Consider the following 17,994-nt stretch of genomic DNA (forward strand, 5'->3'; position numbering starts at 1 on the left):
GCAACTCCGTGGTCGGACGTGGGCACCTTCCACATCAATTCATGTCCGACTATGCAGACGAGATTGTGCAACTATATGGCCATGCATGTGCGACTATGCCGGCGAGAGTGTGCAACTCCGCGGCCGGGCATGAGCACCTCCCACAAAAACTCATGTGCGACTATGCGGACGAGATTTTGCAACTCCATGGCCATGTATGTGCGACTGTGCCGATGAGAGTGTGCAACTCCGCGGCCATGCGTGAGCACCTCCCACAATAATTCATGTGTGACTATGCGGACGAGATTGTACAACTATGTGTTCATACATGTGCGACTACGCCGACGAGAGTGTGCAACTCCACGACCATGCGTGTGTACCTTCCACGAAAAATTATGTGCGACTATGCGAACGAGATTGTGCAACTCTGTGGCCCTGCATGTGCGACTATACCGACGAGAGTGTGCAACTCCGTGGCCGGGCGTGAGCACCTTCCCCGGCAATTCATGTGCGGCTATCAGGACGAGATTGTTCAACTCTATGGCCATGCATGTGCGACTATGCGATGAGAGCGTGCAACTCCGCGGTCAGGCATAAGCACCTCCCACAACAACTCATGTGCGATTATGCGGACGAGATTGTACAACTCTGTGGTCATGCATATGCGACTGTGCCGATGAGAGTGTGCAACTCCACGACCATGCATGAGCACCTCCCACCATAATTCATGTGCGACTATGCGGACGAGATTGTGCAACTCTGTGTCCATGCATGTGCGACTGTGCCGATGAGAGTGTGCAACCCCGTGGCCATGTGTGAGCACCTCCCACGACAATTTATGTGCGACTATGCGCACGAGATTGTGCAACTCTGTGGTCATGCATGTGCGACTATACCGGCGAGAGTGTGCAACTCCGCGGGCGGGCGTGAGCACCTCCCACGATAATTCATGTGTGACTATGCGAACGAGATCGTGCAACTCTGTGGCCATGTATGTGCGACTGTGCCGACAAAAGTGTGCAACTCCGCGGCCATGCGTAAGCATCTCCCACGACAATTAATGTGCGACTATGCGGACGAGATTGTGCAACTCTGTCCGTGTGCGACTATGCCGGTGAGAGTGTGCAACTCCGCGGCCGGGCGTGAGAACCTCCTGCTACAATTGATGTGCGACTATGCGCACCAGATTGTGCAACTCTGTTGCCATGCATGTGCGACTGCGCTGACGAAAGTGTGCAACTCCGCATCCAGGCGTGAGAACCTTATGTGAGAATTCATGTGCGACTATGCAGACCAGATTGTGAAACTCTATTGTCATGCATGTGCGACTGCGCTGACGAAAGTGTGCAACTCCGCGACCGGGCGTGAGAACCTCCTGCGATAATTCATGTGACTATGCGGACCAGATTGTACAACTCTGTTGTCATGCATGTGACTGCGCCGACGAAAGTGTGCAACGTCGCGGCGGGGCGTGAGAACTTCCCACGACAATTCATATGCAACTATGCGGACTAGAATGTGCAACTCTATGACCATGCATGTGCCAACTAGGACTTACTATGCGTGCAACTACAACTACTGTGCATGCCAAAAATAGACCAACTTAAAAAAACGTCACCGGGCTTACTTAGTATCGTCGTGTAATTTGTGAAATTTATAACATCTGCTTGTTCAACTATCTATGCTTAATTGTATGACTATGATTTGCATATTATGAAACTTGTTCGTACATCCTCGTGCAACTATGTAGTATACAACATCTTAATATCTCATCCCTCGCTATGTCTCGATGTTGCTGCAAATCGACGATTCAACCTGCAGCTACCCCGGCCAACTATCTGCAATTTGTGTGCAACTTTAAATGGTTGTGCAATTCTTTTTAGGACTTTCAGAAAATCATTAGAACTGATTTGTTAGTTCTTTTAGAGTGAATTTGTCTCGTGTACTTTTGCTTTTTTGCTTTCAGAGAACTGATTTGTTAGTTCTTCTAGAGTGAACTTTTCTTATGGTCTTCATAGAATCTAAAATTACAATTTACAGAACATACGAGCGATGCCATTGACTACATGCTGTAGAACAAAGTCAACATCTTAGTAGATAATACTCCCTCCGTCCGAAAAAACTTGTCATCAAAATAGACAAAAAAAGGTGTATCTAGAACTAAAATACATCTAAATACATTCTTTTTTATTCATTTTGATGACAAGTATTTCCAGACGAAGGGAGTACTAATCTACGATCTGAAGATTGAAATGTTCAAAAACTTAAACTGGAGTAGCCAAGACTTGGTTTGCCTCCACCAGCCCCTTGCTCTCGAACAACTGGAACATTCAGTTCCGAAAAAACACCTGCTGCTCTTCAGTAGGATCAGAGTTTCAAAAACAGTAGCTGCATAAACGAGCAATTTAGGTTGTACGAAAGGCGCTACCTAACAATACCAAGCCAGCAAAAGTTCAGGGTGGCCTGGAGCATATCGTCGAGGTCGTCCTCGCGCCAGTTAGGCCTAGTGGGCGCGCCGTCTGGCATCTTTCCGCAGCCCACCAGTACGTCCCTGTCGCCGAGCAGTCCCATGGCCAGCAATGCTTGCCCCCATGGCATGCAGTGAGCGATACAGCAGAAGATGGGCGAGAGAGAGAGCAGACCTTTAGGAAGGGAGTGAGCTCAGTCCATGGCGTGGGTTGGAGGAGGGGAAGCTCGATCCATGGCGTGGTGTCGGGGTGGGGAGCGAGGAAACAGCAGAAGGGTTCCTCTCATCTGGCGCGCGAGGTGGAAGAAGCATTTCCTTTGACGACGGATTATCGTGGTCGCCGGTCGGTTGTGGGCGGATCTGGCCGCCGCCTGACCGACCTGGTCACCTGACCTCCCTCTCCTCTTCTCTTGTGCCGAGGGGAGACGAGGACGCCAGTTGTGGTGGTTGTGGGGGCGAGGGCGGAGGACGGCGGCGAGATGCGAGGTAGGCGGCGGCGGCGACGGCGATGCGGGGTGGGGGAGAGCGAAGGAAGGAATAAATCGGGGGCTTCGATGGAGAGTCGCCCCGACAAAATAGAACCTGACTCCGCTGGGCCGCACGATCCGCACGAAACGAGCGGTCGAGGCGCGGCCGCTCGGTTCGACAGAATAGTGCACGTGCACTTTTTAGATTTTAGGATAATTAATTAGCAGTGTTCTTTTTAGCACTTTTGAATTTCCTAATCGGGACGAAGTGACAAACAGTTTTTTAAAAAGCAGGCCGCCCAGAAGCGCTAGCGGACGCCCAGCCGCCCGCTAGACGCATCCAAGAAAATGGTCTAGCCCCTCCGACACCCCATCTCCATTTTCTGGCTCCTCGGACCGTGTTTCAGGCCTTCCACGCACATAATGGAGATCGGACCATGCTCTCGGATCCGGCGCCGATCCGTACACTCGGGCTCGGGCTCGGGCTCGGGCATGGCCCGAAACAAGCCAGTCGCATGTGGCCCCTGTCTTGTCTTTGTATAAACACGAAAAACACCCTCTTCCCGACCCCCCAACTCCACAGTCCACACTCCCTCCCTCGGTCAAGAACTGCCGGCGACATGTCGGCCACCGGCGAGCGGCGAACCCTGGCGCCCCAGCTGGATCTTCGCAGTATGGCCGAGCTTTTCTTCCGCAGGGACCCCGGAGAGCCATTCCCCTACACCTTCATCCACAAGGTAAACGTCTACTCCAAACCCCCAGAGGATCTCGTCCGCGGCCGCGTCCCCGCTCCGGGCCCCGACGGCGAAGAGAGGCAGAGGGCGTGGTACTTCCGCAGCCCCGTCAGCGCCGGGAGGCGGAACCGCCAGGTCGGCGGCGGAAACACGTTCTGGCATCCGGAGGGGAAATGGAAGACCATTCCAGGGCTTCAAGGCCCGGACGGGGAAACCGCGTACTGGCGCACACTCTCGTATGTGCGGAAGGACAAGAATCAGCCTGGTGCTGCTCGGAAGCCATTCAGAAACGTAAGGCTGGGCTGGTGCATGGTCGAGATTGGGCTCCAAAAACAGGACGGCAGCGCCGCCCTGCAGTGGGAGCTCTGCAAGGTGTACAGGTCGCCAGCGCCTCGCAGTACGGCGGATCCGGCCGAAACATCCACGGCCGCCGCCGCCGGCGCAGGGGTCGTCCACCCGGCTGCCGGTAACGGCGTATCTCGAGCTGAAGGCCGGCTGGATGACTCGGCGCTTCAGGGGGGAGCGATTCCGGAGGTGACCGGCGGCGATATGCCATGTCCTCCAGCGCCGCCACCTGTTTTGTGTGACTACAATGTTCATTGCCCGGGGGTCGCCCGGAGTCCAGCTCTCCTCAGTGGCCCCGCCGCCATGCACGGAACTCTGGCAATTGCGAAGAAGTCCAATGCCGCGTCGATGGCGGCAGCCGTCGTGATGAAGTTGGCTGGGTCATCGATACCGTCGGCCGAGCGGATGAAGGAGATGGCCAAGCTCGTAATCAGCTTTGACAATCCTGTGGTTGTTCTGTCCCCCATGGGGGACACCGCCCACAAAATTCTGCTGGTAACATTTACTTCAAATTTAGCTCTGTCTGCTGACTGCTGCGACCAAGTGTTTCGATTCTTTTACGTTGCACTAATCCACTCGTAGTCATACATGCTAATTAAATATGGCTGTGCAGGCCGCATGGAAGGCACTGAGCTGCGACCTCCGAGAGGCGAGCAAAATCGACGAGTTCAAGAACATAAGGGAGCTGCATCTCAGGTGTGTACGTGTGCGTTGTGTTTCATTTCCTCTGCTTTCCTTGTGCATCCGGTCCTGATATGCAGTTTTCCTCTGCTCAGGACGATTGATGAGCTTGGATTAGATAGCTCAATTATTTCAGGTACATATGTTGTTGCCATTCTCTATCTATTGTACCGGCTAATTTCAATGAATCGTTCTCTATCTATTGCACGGGCTAAATTCAATGTGAATCTTACCTCAGATCCATATTGGCAACAAAGAAGCCGAATATACTTTCACTGATGCAGACCAAAAATAGTGTCTAAACATGTGCACGGAAGAACATGTACTAATCATGTTGACCAACCGATTCAAAAACTAATTCAGACATATATGGAATGTTGTACGATGTCACAACTACTCTCTCCGTTCCAAAATAAATGACCCAACTTTATACTAACTTTGTACTAAAGTTAGTACAAATCTGAGTCATCTATTTTGAAACGGAGGGAGTATCTCATAAGAATGGGATCACTCATTAATTGTTTTTTCTTTCTTTTGCTTTATTGGGGGCTAATTCGTTCAGCACTTAACATTTCTTTTTCCTCAGTGAAAATATGTTTGCTAACAATAGCATTGCCTTTATAACCATTAAATTCCACAGATCCATTGGGTGAGCTGGAACATCATCTTCAGTGTGTTGCTATGACAAAAGAGATGAATTCTACGAAACAAGATAACCTTGTTTCCTCTGCTGAACGCACGTCTACAATAATGTTTTTCGAGTATTTAAATGAACTTGGAAAAGGGACACTACAGGCACATACTTCATCCAAATGCAATAATTTAGTTGTTTGACTAAACCTTTTTCTTTCTTCTGTCTATCGTTTTTATCTTGACTTTATAGACCCTTTTTCGAGTACTATTGTCTCAAAATATATGTATATATAGATGCCTGTGGAAGGTAGTATAATAAGGTAATACAAGATTTCTAGAAATATTTATCAGTATCTTGCTGCCACAAAAAATTGATCGATAGGTTTCAGATTTATTTTCCCCAGATGATAGGAACAAGGTTGACAATTTTGGAGTTTTGCTTTTATATAAATATGTTCCTTCATGCATATCTGATATATATATATATATATATATATATATATATATATATATATATAGGTACTTACTGTATCACAAAATAGGATATTTATTTTCTTACCACTAGAATGGAAATTTGAACTTAAAAGTTATATCTGGTCAAATCGGCAAGTAAACTTGACATTGTAATGGTGAAAGTTCTTATGAAATTTCAGGACTGGGAATTGCATACCATCCCTACTTCTGGAAGAGATGGTTGGGACTTGGCTGCAGCTACCATTGCCAGAGAGTTGGGATTAAGAGAAATGCAGGCATGTTCTCTTACTTTGCTTAAATTACCTGTTGAAAGCTCAGTTGCTCCTGAAAATTCTTCAGCGCCTAACAAGAAACAACTGGAGCACCCACCCTGCGCAGGATGTGCCTTGAATATGGATGGGTGGGCCATCCACAAGCTTTGTATTTTTAATTGTATCATTACGTTTCTGACATAGAGAAATTATCCATATGTTAAACCAACCAAGTTCGACAAGAACATGATTGTTTCTGTTAAATGAAATCGGAGAAGCCACTCTCTTTCTCAAAAATAAATAAATATATCCAACACCTAGAAACAATGCGTTGTGTGGTGTCTCTATTCATCCGTTGGATTTTGCAGTATGTTTCATGCTAGTAAAATCGACTTGCTGACATGCAACAGGTTTGGAAGGATCAGGAAATCTTCACGTGTGATCCTAATGTTTGTGCAGAGGCAAATCCACTGCCCAACTTGACTTTTGACGAGGCAGCTGAACTTGGGTTGTTTGGCGCACAGGTTATCCTTGGATTTTTTAATTTCTTTTCTATTTTGTGGTTCAGGTGTTGGCTAGGCAGTGAACTTTAGGGAATGAATTACTTCTTTTGTCATATATGTTTTTTATGTTTTTGCGGACTTGCCATGTGTGTTGCTGGAGTTACTTGTGATATTTCCTTGCTGGTTTAGCAAATGTGGTCTTTTATTATTACACTTAGCCACTTACTTATATAAAGTTTTGCATGCCAGTCGATCCAACGTGCTATGGAATGTGGAATATCAGTAAGAATTAAGAACTCGTTCAACCCTCAAGCACCTGGTACTCTGATTACTAAGTCAGGAAATACAAGCAAGGTTTGTTACATGAACATATCACAAGGTTATGATTGATTCTTCCATTGTTGCATGCGCAATAGCTATTACTGGCCCTTGAATGTACTTCTTTTTTTCAGAGTATATTAACCAGCATTGCGTTGAAGTCGAATATTACCATTCTGGAGATAAAGAGGATACGTACGCTGGACGACAGCGCTTTTGTAGAAAAGGTGCTAAAACAACAGACTTGTATCTCTTTTTCTTTTGTGCATTTGTGTATTGAGTCTTGTTGGTTATCTGATTATGATATTTTTGCAGGCCGTCTCAAAATTTAAGCATTTTGAATATTTGGGTATCTCTGTCGATTGGGTGGCTACTAATGAAGATATGTGGTTTACACTAGTTCCTTCAAAACTGTCGAGTCAGGAATTGATCCAGCCGGTAACATTTATCCTGGTATTGTGTTTGTAAAAAAACCCGCTGATCCTTTATGCATTTTGTTGTTATGATGATGCAACAGGCGCTTGATAAAGCAGTTAAAGAGCTTAAAGAAATTGCAACTGTTGATCGACAGGACAGATCAGTCATCTCCCTAATAGGGAATCCACAGGTGTCATTAGACATTCTTGGAAAGGTAAGAGCCACATGTAAGCTTAGCAACTGAAACTCTGTCTAGTATACTGACAATGTTGATTTTGCATTGCCGTTGTCGCAATATACAGGCCCGTATCATTGAATGCTTAGATGTTGATGGTTGAACATTTTGTATATTATATTGTTATTATCTGTGTTGTGGTATACCAGGCGCTCAATGTTCTAGGGAGCAATAATTTTGCGGTCGAGAAGGTCCCCCGAGGGTCACCCAAGGTATTCCACCCCACAAAAATGAAGATGACTTATTTTTGTGCAATATAGGTAGGGGTGGAAAATAAAACTCAAAACTTGCAAGTTAAAACAAATAACTCAGGTACTCGGCTCGAACTTGTGTCCTAACTGGTGAAGCCGAGTTGAACCAGAAATCCCCTCTCCGCCACCAGCCGGGAGCAGTAGGCGGAGGAGAGGCGAATCCACGGGCTCGCCAACAGATATTGAGGGGAGAAAGAGGCTTTCCCTAGTTGCCTTGCGGGAGGGGAAAGAAAAGCCAAGACTGCGCCTATCTGTTTAAAACCAGATTGAGCAAATGGGGAACTGATTTGTTTTCTGTTATAAAACTTGTACGCTAACGGTTCATGTGCAGGTGGCGAATGTTTCGTTGGTGGTCCGTGACAGTGCGGCAGAACATTGTGTAAGAGTCCTCCATTCGGTATTCTTTGAGCTTAACGGCCGGCCGGTCCAAGTTCCAGTCCCTGTGAACTCACCCCCGGCAGCAGCCGGCTCCGGCGGCAAGAGAAAGGCGGATGACATTGACGACCACCCAGAGGCTCCACCTGAAGATTTGTTCAACCCGACGTCTGTCGTGCGTCAGCTGCAACCGACGGACACGAAATCCTTTGTTCCCAATGAAGATTTGGATCGTCCGTTGTTGTCAAGCAACGAAAACTGGTTCGAAGAGTTTGAGCTCTCGGCGGCAGCGCCAGCGCCACACGAAGGATCGCCCTTATTTTCAAACGAGCAACTGAACCCGTTTTCCGTCTCCCCCTGTATTGAAACGATGGATGGCTTTTTATGGCAAGAAGAAGATCTTCAACCACCAAGGCACGTGCCAAAGATGGCGCCTAAACTGCGCAAGCCGAGCTGTCTTATTCCGAGAAGTCTCAAGATACCTCAAGAAGTCGACCGAGTCATCCGCGTTCACCGCGGGGTGCGCTCGCGACTGTGGCTGGTTAGTCACTTTTCTTTCAGTTTTCCAGCATATATATAGGACAAATTTTATCTACCACTAGTGGTAGTTACCACCACTTACGTTTGATATGTTGTATATAGTATCTATCAAAACCGAGAGTATGTACGTGTAATATGTAGTATATAACGATGTTTAGGTAGTATATATACTACTTTTTGGATAGTATATACCACATTTTAACCATACTCTTTTTTACGTACAAATATATACGTATTTCATAAATATAACAAAAAGGGCTTATATGCAATTTTTTCATGTAACTTGCGTTAAAATATCTTAGATAAAGTATATGAATATATTTAGAATGATAAATTAGTATATATATAGTACCACATGATAGTATATGAGACATGTGGGGTAACTACCACCGGGTGATAGGATGGATTTTTCCTATATATACTACCGGGTGTAGTTATTCTCATTTTTGTTTCGTACGTTCTAGGTAGTATCTATCATATCGGAGAGTATATACGCGTAGTATGTAGTATATAAGAATGTTTAGGTAGTATATATACTATTTAGGTAGTATGTATCATATTTTGTGCATACTCCATCTCGCGTACAAATATGTATGTATTTCATAAATACAATAAAACTATGAGCTCATTTGTAATTTTTTCATAAAAATCACTTTGAAGTATCTTAGATATAGTATATGAACATAATAAAAATAATAAAGTGGAGTATATACTACCATATATATAGGGAAAATGCATCCTACTACCGGGTGTAGTTACATCCATTTCTCATATACTACCATGTGGTCGTATATACTTTTTTTTATTATTTTTAGTATGTTCATATACTCTATCTAAGATACTCCAAAGTGAAGTATATGAAAAAATTGTAAGTGAGCTCATAGTTTTATTGTATTTGCGTAATACGTATATATTTGTACGCGATATATAGTATGCACATTTTGTAAACCGTTTTATTAAATTTTATACATAGCGTTACTAGGGGGTGTAGAATAAGCTATTCTACACTCACGCTTAGAATTTGCTCAGACTGGTCATCTGATTATGTTGTTTAATTTGCTCAGACCATCACCCTTTTTCAAAATTCTGGATGTCTGGGCTTCTCCACCGATTGGATGGCTACTAGTGAAGGCAAGCTGCCACTTACACTAGTTTCATCAAAACTGTTGCGTCAAGAATTCATCCAGCCAGTAAGCATTTATCCTGCTGTTTCCTTTTTCAATTATTATTATTTGTCCTGTTTATCCTGATAATACATTCAGTTGTCCTGGTGATCTAATAGGCGCTTGATGAGGCAGTCAAGGAGCTTCGGAATATTGCAGGCGTTCATCGACTGCACGACAGGTCTGTCATTTCCCTGACCGGGAACGCACAGTTGTCGCCACCCATTCTTCGAAAGGTAAAGATAGAACCACATATACTACTCTTAGGGCATCTCCAGCCGTTCGGTCCCCAGGACGCCTAAATAGAGCGGCCTGGGGGCGTACAGGCGCTAGTTCGGCCCCTGAGGGCGACCTAGCGCCCAGTCACGCCCCCACGCCCAGAATGCAGGAAATTTAAACTTGGTCGTTCCCGCTCATGAAAGACGTCACAAATCCGGCGATCGGACGTAGTCTGCCGTTACAAAAAAACAGAGTTCGTGTGCGCAATGATTCACTCGGCGGGGTCGGCTCCAGGCGTTGGCGGAGTCGGCGTGCGCGGGCTCGGCGGTGTCGGAGCTGCTTCGGTGCTGGGCTGTGTCGGCGCGGCTTCGGCACTGCTGGGCGGCGACGTAGAGGCGTCGTTTGGGATTGGCGTCCGGGTGGTCGTGGGCGTCGTGGGCGTCGTCGGCGTTGCCATCGGCAGCTCATTCAGGACGAGGCCGCGCTGCACCAGGTACCACGCCTTGAGCTTCTCGTCGTTGCTCTGGAGCATGTCAGCCCCGCCCATCAGAAAAGCCATGTCGGTGTTCCTCTTATTCGCGGCGACGTTCGTCCGGAGCAGGTCGAGTTTGATGGCGTTGTTCTTCATCAGCGACGACCACCGCGCCTCGGTCTTCTCTTCGCGCAGGACGGCCCGGGCCTGCGCGTCGGTGAGGCAGTGCTCGATGGACTCCTGCACTCGCGCGGTTGCCGCGTCGGCGTTTTTCCCCTTCTTCGCCAACTTGTGGCCGTCCGGCCGCCCCTCTGACGCGCCCGGAGTCGGCGTGTCCGGCTTGTATGTCTCCTTGGCCTTGTCGAGGGCACGCCGGACTTCCGCCCACTTCTCGCACTTGTCAATGCGCTTGTAGACGTGGAGGTGCTTGAAGTCGGCGTCTTGGTTGTCGCCCCAATACATGGCGAACATATGCAGCAGCTGATCCTCAACACTGGCGCCGCTCTCCGGGCGAGCCGCGACCTCCTCGACGATTCCATGCCATTTGTTGCACGCCAACTGGACACCGCCCCAATGGTTCGCCATCGCCTTGGAGCCGCGCTGCATGTAGACGCCTTTGAAGTAGGGGTCGACGAGCTTCCGTTCGTCGAACTCGGCCTTGATGCGGTCCCAGTACGTCTCCAAGCTCTGGTTCGCGCCGGTGGTCGGGTCGAGGCAGACAACTTTCCATGCTTCGGCGAGGCATTCCTCCTCCTTGGACGTCCACTTGATGCGCGGTTCGCCTGACCTGGCCGCCCACTTCTTCTTTTTCTGGCGCCCCTTCGTCGGAACAGGAGCCGGCTCCTCCTCCTCCTTCTCCTCCTCCTCCTCCTCCTCGGGTTCCTGCGCGTCCTCGCCGTAGACGTAGCCGAGCTCGGCCTCCATGTCGCCGCTGAGATCCACTACCTCGTCCTGGGGGGCGAACCCGGGAGAGGCGGCGGCCGCGGTCGATCCTGTCGCGATGATGTCGTCCATGTCGGCTCCCGTGTCGTCAGCGTCGCCGAGGTGCGAGAAGGGCAGAGGTCCACGGTAGAGATGGGGCGTCGGCGTGGACGCGTAGGAGGCGGGCGGCGAGTAGTTGTATGGAGGGTACTGCATGCCGAAGAGGCGGGCGGCGAGTAGTGTAGGGGGTACTGCATGCCGACGAAGCGCGAGCGTGCACGTAGCGGGGGACCAGAGACAACGTTCGGTTGAACCACCGTGCGCGTCGCCGTCGGCGTAGCCGGGCGACGATGGACCCCATGGAGATCCGGCGCTTGCTGTCCCCAGGGCGCGTACTGGGCGTGGCTGACGACGGGTGGATTCATCCCCGCCTGGTCGACCGATGAGGAAGACGCCGCCAAGCGCGCCGCGTTGTCGCGGGCCTTCTTGGCGATTGCCCTGTTCTGCCTGTCGGCGGTGACTGCTTCGCGCCGCTGAACTTCCACCCTCCACTCGGCGTTCGACAGGCCCGACGGCTTCGATGGCGGCGCCCTCGGCTTCCTCTGCTTTGGCTGGACCACGGCGCCAGTCGCGTTTGCCGCCGCGCGCGGCATGGTGTACTTCTTCGGCGGCATGGCGGCGACTGGAAGGCGAGCGGGAGGGGGTTTGGCGGGAGAAAGGGGGAGAATGGCGGGAGGAAGGCGAGCGAGCGGGAGAGATGCGAGGGAAAAGCGTCAACAAACAGCGGGAAAAGGCCCTCGGGACTCCCCAAGCGCCCCCAGGGCGCCGGGTTCGGCCTGGATCCGCCGGCACCAGTTTTGGCCCGAGCCAGCGAAAAAAGGCCTTCTGGGGACGCGACTGGGGCCTTTTTTTGGCGCCGGCGCGGCAAAATCGTCTGGGGAGGCCCTGTTGGGGGCGCGGCTGGAGATGCCCTTAGCACTCCGATGGAAGTCTCTATTCGTTTTTTACAGTCTTACCTGGCTTCTCTGCTTGCTGTCCGTACCAACACGCACATGGACCCGGTGAAAGGAAAAAGTTCTGTTACTTTGGATCGCGCGCCTCCAGTTCCAAAGACCGACGCGTTATGTCGAAGGTGGGAGAAACCAGCGCAGGGCTGGGTAAAACTCAATACGGATGGATCCTTTGTGTCGACTTATGCTGCCGGCGCTGGAATGATATTGAGGAATTCTTTGGGTGAGATTATTTTTTCTGCATGTAGAGCCTTATTCTCTTGTCGAGATGCTCTTGAAGCAGAACTTTGCGCCTGCATGGAGGGACTATCATCGTCTATTTAGCGTTCCGATCTACCTATTGCTATTGAGGTGGATTCTTCTATGATGGTGGCCATGATCACTGGTGGGGATATAAACCGTTCAGTGTATGCTTCTTTAGTTAATGAGATTAGATACCTTCTTACTCTTCGGCAATCTTGCATTACTCATGTTTCGCGGTCGCAAAATAAGGCCAGCGACAGTCTAGCTACTTTTGGTAGAGCTCAGGATAGGACTTTGACTTGGATTGGATCAGGTCCTCCAGAGGTGCTGGAGTTAGTAGCAACAGACTGTACTGAACCTGTGATTGAGTAATACATTGCAGTTTTCACAAAAAAAAATACTCTTAGCACTTTTCGAGAATGGAAAAACACACACACATACTCTTAGCAACTGAAACTCTGTTTGCTGCTGTAGACAAAATGAAACTTGATTAGTGATTGCATTTTTTTTTCAAATATCACTTTTTGATTTTCCACTGTTATAACACTATACAGGACAGTATCAGGGAAAGCGTGTTGTTTTAGCTGGTCATGGTCAACCAAGCTGTATCCTATTATCCTGTCATTCTTAACCATTTCTTGCTTGTGTTTCAGATGCTCAATGTTCTAGGGAGCAACCCTGTTGTGATCGAGAAGGTGTCTCGAGGCTCGTCCAAGGTAACTAACTTCCACTTCCACACAGAAATGATAATGGCTATTTTCCTTTTCTATTTGTGCAATATTGGGAATGGGTTCAGATGTTCTGGTGCTCTCATTTGTTCTACAATAAACTGCAAGTGAGGAACTAAAATCTTGTGACTGCAAGGTTAATGATGGTGCTAATCTTTCTTAAGCAGATGACAAAGGTTTCCTTGGTGGTCCATGGCAATGTGGCGGCACACTACGGAGAAGTCTTCCGTTCAGCACTCTTTGAGAACGAGCGCCCAATCCCAGTGGACTCATCCACGCCATCCAGCACCAGCGGGTTCTCTGAAGACGGGATCAGTCAGATATCTGACAGGGTACGTCGCCTGGCAATCGCCTAACCGAGCATGCCAAGTGCTGGACATACCTACAAACTTCTGCTTCTGACCTTCCGCTACTTTGATAAAATTTTATGGCAAACAGATTGCTATGCAGTAAAAGTGTATGTAAAACAAATAATAATATACTTAATGGCAACGTCCGGGATTCAAACGAGTTGATTTCTAGTATCATCTCTTGTTTGGTGTCTGATGATTACTTTTTTTTTAAAAAAGGAGGATGTACCTCGGCCTCTGCATCTGGACGATGCATGCAACCATTTTATTAATTATTCATAAAGACCATACAAGGTGATACATCAATAAGTCTGAAGCCATCATCTTGGCAACACCGTTGCTACTCCTATCCCCTTGATGAAGGCGTGCCGAATGTCCGGGCCTAATACCAAACAGACATCGCACCAAAGCCTAACATCTAAAGCCGGATGTCCCATCCAAGTCACTATCTGGATTGGGTCCCACACCGGTCTGGCACACTCCCAGTGAGCACCGCACGTTGCAAGGGCCGTCACCTCCATCTTCCAACGGTCCATCCTCATAGCAGAATTGATGCACCGACCTTGCCAGGCCTCTCTGCCATCAACGCCACCATGACGCCAGACAGCTTCCTCCTACTGCGCGAATCCATCTCCACACATCAGACGCCGAGTCTCCACAGTGCCACGCCGCCGAGATCCACCACCATCAATGTGTAAGATGAAGCACCGCTCCACCAAAGACGTCGTCCTCCGGTCCCTCGAACCCGTGTGCACCTCCAAGAATGACGCCTCCAAGGGGGAAACGACACCAGAGAGCCGCCGTCATCCGATCTACTAATCTAGGGTTTCCCCCGGAGGTAGCAAAGAGTGGCCTTGATCTTCTCCAAGGCGATGCCTTCAGGAAGGGAACGACGCAAACAGTGTCGCCATCGCCGGCCTTGGCATTCGCCAATAGCAGGTTTTCACCCAGATCTGATCGAAGACCTCCATCTCTCGTGCACGGGCCGCCGCCATCCCTGTCGGGATCTGGATGATCCAGGCCGCCGCTGCCAGATCGCGGCAAGGAGAAGTCCCCCCATCAAGACACGCCGTCCGAGCAGGGGAGGCCGAGACCGCGCCTGCAGGACCAAATCCGTGATGGATCCGTGCCCGCGCCGCCGCCCCGGAGCCAACCACACGCGCAGCTGCCACGGCCTGGCCGCCCGCTCGCGCCGCCCGACGCGCCCTCGCTGCATCAACACCAAGACTCCGTCGCACCGCCGCATCTCGCGCTACAGCCGCATGCTGGGAGGAGAAGAAGGGCACCGCCGCCGACGACGCGTACCAGGCTTCGCCCGGCGGTGCCTTCTGGCGGCGACGAGGGGAGGGGGTGGTGTAGGGGGCGGGCGCGGGGTGGGGGCTAGGGTTTTCTTGTTTCTGCCTTAAAATTGGGGGAGAATTTCACTTCCCCGGCCTCTGCACCAACTAGGGATGCATACGACCATTTTAGTATGAGTACCAAGATAAACATGGTCCTCAGAATTTTTTAAATGAGTATTAAGATATTTTTTGATGAGTGGTTCCATCACACACCAAACCTAATCATCAATAAATTGAGGAAAACCCCTGTGCATCACCTGTCAATTCTAGAAATTGAAGTCGGGTCGTTAAGCTGCACAACCGCATGCCCAACCATTAAGCCAAGGCCTAGTAGGAATTTGATTAGAAGTTGTTGTTGTTGTTGTTGTTTGGTTCATGGGTTCAGTAGTAGGAATAAAATGACTGCATTCCCACTTTGCCTACTGTATAACGCCTGAATACAGTTTTTTTCTGTCTGGGTCTGCAAAGGAAATTGCTGCAAATTCCAAGCAAAGACATGCACCTCTCTTGTGTATTTGCAATTATGCATGTGGCACGTGTGTATGACTGTTGAAGCCCTGAAAGCAATTAGCCTAGATGCATCCAGAGAATTATTCATGGCAACTTGTCTCATCACGGGTTGTGTGGGCAAACAAAACAGGGATACTTCGGTTATCTTAACACCAATGTTCTCTCCCTCCATCCAGTCTTCACTTCACATATGCAACCTCACGAGTGTAGCGACAGACGACAGTACCGTGTTTAGCAAAGTGTTCAGTTTCAGTGGTACAAGTCTTAGCCTATTCTTTTCATGATTGAAGATGAATAGATTGGAAGTTTTTCCCGCAAAAAAAAAGTAACAGATATGCAGCTACATCACAGTTCCAAGTTTCTCATCTATATATACTGGTATATACCCTGGACTTCTGAACGACCATGTAGAACAGTTACATACATCCATTAGTCGTGACTAGCTATCTGAATTGTGCTACCTACAACTATTCAAGCTTCTGCTCAGTTTACAGCCCAGCTTCGGTAGCAAAGTTTCCATTCCTCTCTCTTCATGGAAGCGCTGATCCGGACGTCCATTAACTAGGTATTGACACTCTCCCTAGTACCTGCTAATCGAACTTCTGCTCCGCTGGCGCCTCGAGCCTCTGCAGCAGAGCTTTCTTTTCCTCTTCGGGGAGGGCGTTGAATATGAAAACCGACTTGTCGCCAATGTCGTCCTGCGTTGTCAGCAACAGACCAGAACGGAACATAATAATAAGGTTCAACCGAGAAAATGTGTAAGAGCTATAACTGTCGATAAACACTTGCAAGGAGGCAATTAGTAGATTATAATACCTTGATGGGCTGCTGGAATTTCCTCGCGGCGAACACGGTGAAGAGCGCCATCCACACTCCTAAGAGGCTCATTTTTGTCCCGTCGTCCATCAAACCAGACTGCATACATGTGCAGAAAACAAGTGTATGAAAAGATGAATGCAACTGGTGTTCTCCCCCTTTTCAACAGGGAGCAAGATGAGCATACTTGAGACCAACCATCAACAGATTGTAGTGCTAAATCTCACAAATCTAATTTACCAGGTGTCCGAGAAGAAGGATGGGGATAACAAACGTCAAGATGCCAGCTTCCAATTTTCCGTAGCAGAGACCTGTGGGAGTGCATTTGTTGTTAGATAAGTTTCATAGACTGAAATATTCAGTCAATTTAACACTCATCCTATCCAGCTATTACCAAATCAACAAAAATACTCTGAATTTGATGAAATCAGTTCAATGTAAACAGTAGAGAGAATCAAACAAGACTGAACCAATCCACAATCCAATCATAAGCAGTTAAGCACACACAGTGCTTGCACAAGTACCTTCCTTGAAGACGAGGCCTGTGAGCGCGGCGAAGGTGGGCCCGACGAACCACATCGCCCCGGGGTGCTCAAGCACGTACCGGACGAGCCCCTCATCCAGCGGCCGCGCGGCGAGGGCGTAGGTGCCGACGGAGCCGAGCACGCCGACCGCCCAGAGCGCCTGGAGGAACCGCTTGATGGGAGTAACGTAGATGTGGATCAGCACCAGCGACAGCCCGAGCCCCCCGGCCCCGGCGGCGTAGAAGAGGTCGGCGCCCTGCCGGACGGCGTCGCCGACCGCGTTCCCCTCCGGCAGGAACGCCCCCGAGGCGGCGACCAAAAAGGACGCGGCGGCCGTGACCAGCCCGGCACGGTACAGCAGCACCTCGCGCACGTCCGCGTCGTCCACGGACCAGGGCCCGTACACGCCGTTGTAGACGGTCTGGTCCGCGAGCCCGTCGCCGGCGGCCCTCGCGAGCCGCAGGGCGCCCGCGGCGCGGCGGCCGCTGCCGAGGGGCGCGAGGAGGGCGGGCTTGCTGGAGCTCGGGGCGAGGAGCCGGGGGTGCGGCGGCAGCGGCGCCAGCCGGAGGAGGGCGGTGGTGGCCATGGACATGGTGGAGGTTGCTGAGTTCGGTTTGGTCTTCTTGGGGATTCTTTTCGTGGGGTGGTTCTCCGGTGTGGTTTCCGGTGGGCTCGACTCGAGTGAGTGAGTGCTGGCCGTAGGCTCCACGGACGGTGAGGATATTATCTGGTGTGGAACCAACGGCGTAGACATTGAATGGGCGGGCGTGTACTCCATTTCCTCTTTTCTTCTCCTTCTTCTATCCCGAAATGGCTACGGTGCCTTGAAAAAAAATGGCTACTGTGTGGTCTCCGGAGCTCTCGAACTCTCACTGCTACAGTTAAGACGAAAAGGGAGCGAAGTAAAGGTTGGTGCTTGCCCGTCGGCGAGGCCACGGCTCCATGTCACCTTTGAGCGCCTTTTAGACGAAGGAGGTGGCACCGAACCCTGATCTTCGTCCAGTTGGCCTGTATAGTTCTAGATCCTT

General features: G+C 49.7%; 2 protein-coding genes across 4 annotated transcripts; one reads left to right on the forward strand and one right to left on the reverse strand.

The window, feature by feature from the left end:
- Nucleotides 1-3,347: 3,347 nt before the first annotated feature.
- Nucleotides 3,348-13,954, forward strand: LOC147977194 (uncharacterized). 3 transcript variants are annotated; one of them, XM_087519190.1, is made up of 16 exons: nucleotides 3,350-4,487; nucleotides 4,606-4,688; nucleotides 4,769-4,809; nucleotides 5,314-5,468; nucleotides 5,960-6,055; nucleotides 6,442-6,555; nucleotides 6,784-6,888; nucleotides 6,987-7,079; nucleotides 7,168-7,290; nucleotides 7,370-7,483; nucleotides 7,654-7,716; nucleotides 8,087-8,671; nucleotides 9,735-9,860; nucleotides 9,953-10,069; nucleotides 13,352-13,414; nucleotides 13,594-13,953. In XM_087519190.1, the coding sequence occupies exons 1-16, from the start codon at nucleotides 3,351-3,353 to the stop codon at nucleotides 13,780-13,782; spliced, it is 3,204 nt and encodes a 1,067-aa protein (XP_087375316.1). In that variant the 5' UTR covers nucleotide 3,350; the 3' UTR covers nucleotides 13,783-13,953. The 3 variants fall into 3 exon arrangements, with proteins under 3 accessions (XP_087375318.1, XP_087375316.1, XP_087375317.1); XM_087519191.1 differs by lacking the exon at nucleotides 7,654-7,716 and having other exon boundaries at nucleotides 13,594-13,954; XM_087519192.1 differs by lacking the exons at nucleotides 13,352-13,414; nucleotides 13,594-13,953 and having other exon boundaries at nucleotides 3,348-4,487; nucleotides 9,933-10,051.
- A 2,017-nt stretch (nucleotides 13,955-15,971) lies between these two features.
- Nucleotides 15,972-17,626, reverse strand: LOC125527145 (integral membrane family protein). Its single transcript, XM_048691710.2, has 4 exons — nucleotides 16,967-17,626; nucleotides 16,683-16,753; nucleotides 16,443-16,541; nucleotides 15,972-16,324 (listed from the first exon to the last, which is right to left on the reverse strand). The coding sequence occupies exons 1-4, from the start codon at nucleotides 17,556-17,558 to the stop codon at nucleotides 16,217-16,219; spliced, it is 870 nt and encodes a 289-aa protein (XP_048547667.2). The 5' UTR covers nucleotides 17,559-17,626; the 3' UTR covers nucleotides 15,972-16,216.
- Nucleotides 17,627-17,994: the final 368 nt, after the last annotated feature.

This window comes from Triticum urartu, chromosome 4A (assembly GCF_056163025.1).
Source record: "Triticum urartu cultivar PI428250 chromosome 4A, HENAU_Tu73, whole genome shotgun sequence".
Taxonomy (NCBI): Eukaryota; Viridiplantae; Streptophyta; class Magnoliopsida; order Poales; family Poaceae; genus Triticum; species Triticum urartu.